We start from the raw sequence: 4,775 nt of genomic DNA, 5'->3' as shown, positions 1-4,775 counted from the left end.
TTCAGATTGTAACAGACAATGCCACCAACAATATGGCTGCAGCTAAATTGATGAGAGAAAAACGACCCGGGATCTTTTGGAGTTCATGTGCAACTCACACTATTAATCTCATGCTTGAAAGTATTGGCAAACTTCCACGATATAAAAAGGTGATTGAGCAATCCAAGGCTTTTACCATTTTCATCTATGCTCACCATAAGACTTTATCATTGATGAGAAGTTTCACGAAGAAGAGAGACATAGTCCGACCAGGAGTTACCAGGTTTGCATCAAATTTCCTCACATTGCAAAGTTTGATTGAAAAAAAAGCTAGTTTAAGAGCCATGTTTACAAGTGATATGTGGGAGAAATGTAAATGGTCAAAAACAAACAAAGGAAAATTGGCTTACTCTACAGTGATGAGCATGAGTTTTTGGAATGGTGTGACACTTTGTTTGAAAATATTTGCTCCTTTGGTAAGAGTTCTTCGATTGGTAGATGGAGATAGAAAGCCATCGATGGGGTTTCTATATGGGGAGCTTCTTCAAGCTAAAGAAGATATCAAGGTGGCTCTGAATAACGTGGAATCAAATTATCAGCCTATCATAGTCATTATTGAGTCAAAAATGAAGGATAGACTTGATACATCATTGCATACCACTGCTTTTTTGTTGAATCCTTATTTTTACTACAAAGATAGTTCTATTGCTCTTTATGAGGAGGTCGCAATGGGGATTTTTGAATGCATGGAAACTTTGCATGCCAATGAGTTAGATCTACAAGATACAATTATTAACAAGGAATTTCCAAAATATAGAAATAAGACTGGGTTGTTTGGAAAAACATTGGCAGCAAAAGCATGTGAAAAAAATGATGATACATTTGATCCATGTGCATGGTGGAGTACATACGGTGCTCACACACCTAACTTGCTAAGGGTGGCATTGAGGATACTTTCATTAACTACAAGTTCATCTGGGTGTGAAAGAAATTGGAGTACATTTGAAGGAGTAAGTTTTAAACTTTCAGTCTACTCTTTAATTAAATTAGTTATAATTTTTAATGTCTACTCTATATTCAGGTACTAACTATAATATTTACTTTCTCTGTTTTTTTTTTAGATTCATACAAAGAAAAGAAATAGGTTGGATGTCAACAGGTTGAACAATCTAGTATTTGCCCAATTTAATGCTAGATTGTTGAACAAACAAAAAAGAGAAAAAGAAAGAAATGTTGATGTCCTTCTTGCAAAAGATGTTTTAAATGCACAAGGTTGGATTGTGGACGGTGGAGAAGATGATGAAGTTGAACTAGGTTCTGGGCTCACTTAGCAAATGGTTGATGAAGCAAGTGGAGCGGATGAAAATCTACAACCCCGAAGAAGCTCTAGAGTGAGAGAACTTCATGAAAATGATTTTGAATCTGAAGAAGAAGACGAGGATCACAATAATGATATTGAGTTTGTGTCCGATGAAGAACAAGTTATTGAAAATTATGGAGAAGAGGAAGCAGAATAAATACGAGTTTATGAGATATTATTAGTTGTGTAATTTTGAACTCATTTTGTTAAGACATGATTTACGTTATTTAACAATTATATTTTGCTTAGTGGTTACTGGTTACTGATTCACAATGCATTGTAATCTTGAATTGAACTATTGCTACTATTTTCCAATGTTCTACTGTTTGTCTGTTTGCTATATGATTATGATAACTTACTGCATGTTCTATTGTTTAATTGTTTTTTTTAACTCATATTTACTAAGTCTAGTATATTTCCTTTGCACAAAACTATTAATTTTCTTTTATAGTTTTTCATTTTTTGGTATTGGAAAGTATGTATTTATTTCAGTATACATAGTTAGATCTCCATTGCTATGAAATTGTTTAAGACAACATTTAGATTTGTATATGACATTATCCACAGTCCACATGAAACAAGGAATACCGAGGAATCCGCCTAGCGCCGCCTAGTCCCCGCCTAGACGGCCTAGGCGCTAGGCGCTGGTCCGCCGCCCGACTAGCGCCTAGCGAATTTTAGAACCTTGAAACCAAGGTAGTATTTTTTTTCAATATCAAAATTAATAATTTATGACAAAAATAACTAACAGGATCATATTCATATAGGACTATAAGTCAATTCTAAAAATTATACTCCGAATATCAAAATAATAATAGTAATAATAATAATAATAATAATAATAATTTATTGTTGGTAAAAAGAAAATTAACTCCCTTAAGAATAGTGCATCAATTTTTATTATTACTATCATTTTATCTTTAATACTCACATTTATGGCCACAAATCTAATAATTAATTGTCTAAAAAACTTCTAAACCAAAGTTCCGAATTCCATCCTTACCTTGCTTTCTCCAAACTTACCTCATTTTGCAATTTCACCTTTGGAAAAATTATAATTTTTTTCATTGTATGAGACCTTAAAAATTCCCCTAGATATATAAACAATCAGAAAAAAAAAACCAACCTTATAAATCCAAATCAACTGTTTGATATCTCATTAAAGCCAATATGCTATTATATAAAATATATAAAAATTATTATGCTTTTTACGAGTAAAAGTTAATAAACCCTTCTAAACAAGTGAGCTAGGTAAGATAAAACAACATTATAATTTATAAAAGTAATTTGACTCGAGTTAATCCATATTGGAAGTCAATCGACAAAATTCAGAAGTGTTCAAAACATTTCATCCATGTGGCAGTGGTCCCTCTCCCTTTATAAAAATATGTTAGGAGACAACCGTGCAACATTCAACAGAACCTATCGATGAGTAGCCACAACTCAAACAAGGGTAGATTACTGAATGTTCATAAAAGAAGGATGTCTCTTGCAGTAACAATTGTCTAACATAGCCAGTAATGAATCTGAGAGATTTTGGCTCAATTGACACAAAATCAATATCATGATCCTGTGAATTGTTCTTAAGTTCGTGCAGATTGAGAAGCAAAATCAAGATCATGATTCTGTGAATTCTTCTAATCTTCATGCTTGTTGGCATAAATATTAGCTTAGAGTTTGACAGAGGAGAGAAGCCATTCAGTGAAAAATGGTAACATGAACTATAACTCAGCAAGGAGGAAAATGACTTAACTCATTGATGTCCAGAATCAGAAGCATTAGAGTGGTTTAAGCTTTGCATAGAGTTCACTCAGATCTGGACACCTGTCCTTGTAGAGGATAATGTATTTCTCTACAAATTTGGCCTCGGTAAGCATCATGTATGCTGTTAATTTGTAATCATTTTCACAGTGCCCCCTAGACCTCAAGGTTGCCAAGATCCCATGTCTCGGAATCAGCCTTCTCTCCAAGCTCATTACCAATAGTATTGGACGTATAGCTATGTAAGAAGAGGCATATCCAGCCTCATTTATCAAGAATTCCATTCTTCTCTGCAAAGCCATCGAAGACTTTAGGGGAAAGGTAGGACATTTCTGGAATGCCGCAACAAAATCGGTCTCTGACCACCCAAAGCTCCGGAACAATTCCATTTGCATATTAAACTTCTCTGGACTGACCGTGACGAGTGCACAAAGAGTGCAATGGAACATCCCCGATATCCGTGGCACTCCCAAGTCCTCCACACGACTAACCAAGGACTTCAAGAAATCAGCATTATGTGACAGGATCATCGGGCGATTCCGCAAGATATAGGCGAGCTTTTGGTCGTCCAGGCCACATTCCCGAAGCAACTCAAGGTTGGGCTGGATCCTCTTCTCAATGCTCCACGTAAGAATCCCTCGGTTTCTCTTGATCGACTTCACCAGTGCATCCTTGGAGCTGAGAAGGCCTTGCCAAAATTCGATCTTAGATACAATGCGTTCGTGTTTCATTCTGATGGAGGAGGGATTCTTCCGGAAGAGGTGGACGATGTCGGATGGGGAGAGACCCAGATCTTCGTAAGCTCGGAACTTTGGGGCAAGTGTCTTCTCTACATCCCAAAGACGATATTTGGGGAAGTAAAGTAGGAGCCTTTTTACTGATGCGTCATCGAAGCCGTAACTTTTGAGGAAAGCAAGAACGCAGTCGGGCTGCTGCCGGGATTGGATGCCCTTGAGAAGCTTCAAGGCCTCAGTGGCCTTCTCCTGGTCGAAGCCACATGAGTGGATGAGGTATTGGGCCCTGAACATGTACTTCCCAGTGGCGGATGCGGCGCCGGCGGCGGAGGGCGAGTAAGGTAAGATGGCGAAGAGGAGGGCAGCATCGTTGGGGTGAGGAGAACGAGTGGAAGACACGGTTTTGCAGAAGAAGGAGAAATGATATAGCCTCTTCATGGTCTCTTCTTCAGAGATTTCGATCTGCTCTTCCCCAAAACCCTAGCGTGTTTATATTGTTCCGTGTAATGTTTCAAATTTTGTCATTTATCCTCATAATTTGATAATTTATATTTTACCCTCCAATGAAAAAGCAAGCTGGACAAAAATCAAATAAATTATGAAAATCATGAAAATGGTATTTAAAAATAAAATAAAAGAACGCTCTGCTATATGTATTAAAAAAATTATTTCAACAATCAAAATTACTATACACACTATTATATTAAAATATTTTTATTAACTTAATTAAATTATTTAAATTTCATAAAAATTATTTTAAATTGTTTAAAATTATTTTAAAACAGTTATAGTTATTAATTAGATTATATTTTAATTTATTTACATATTGAAATTAGTATAAATCAAAAGAAAAAGGAAAATAAATTGAAGCATATTAATTGACGAGGCATGGATTGAAGCAGGAAATAAATTCAAGAAGGAAAAAATCCCTGAGGAAATGT

General features: G+C 35.7%; 1 protein-coding gene across 1 annotated transcript; it reads right to left on the bottom strand.

The window, feature by feature from the left end:
* Positions 1 to 3,117: 3,117 nt before the first annotated feature.
* Positions 3,118 to 4,272, bottom strand: LOC121991039 (transcription termination factor MTERF8, chloroplastic-like). The gene has a single exon (XM_042545067.1). It carries the CDS (start codon positions 4,270 to 4,272, stop codon positions 3,118 to 3,120), a length of 1,155 nt encoding a protein of 384 aa, XP_042401001.1.
* Between the last annotated feature and the right edge of the window lie 503 nt (positions 4,273 to 4,775).

The sequence above is a fragment of the Zingiber officinale genome, chromosome 6B (assembly GCF_018446385.1).
Source record: "Zingiber officinale cultivar Zhangliang chromosome 6B, Zo_v1.1, whole genome shotgun sequence".
NCBI classification, from domain to species: domain Eukaryota; kingdom Viridiplantae; phylum Streptophyta; class Magnoliopsida; order Zingiberales; family Zingiberaceae; genus Zingiber; species Zingiber officinale.
This window is presented reverse-complemented; position numbering and strand designations above follow the sequence as displayed.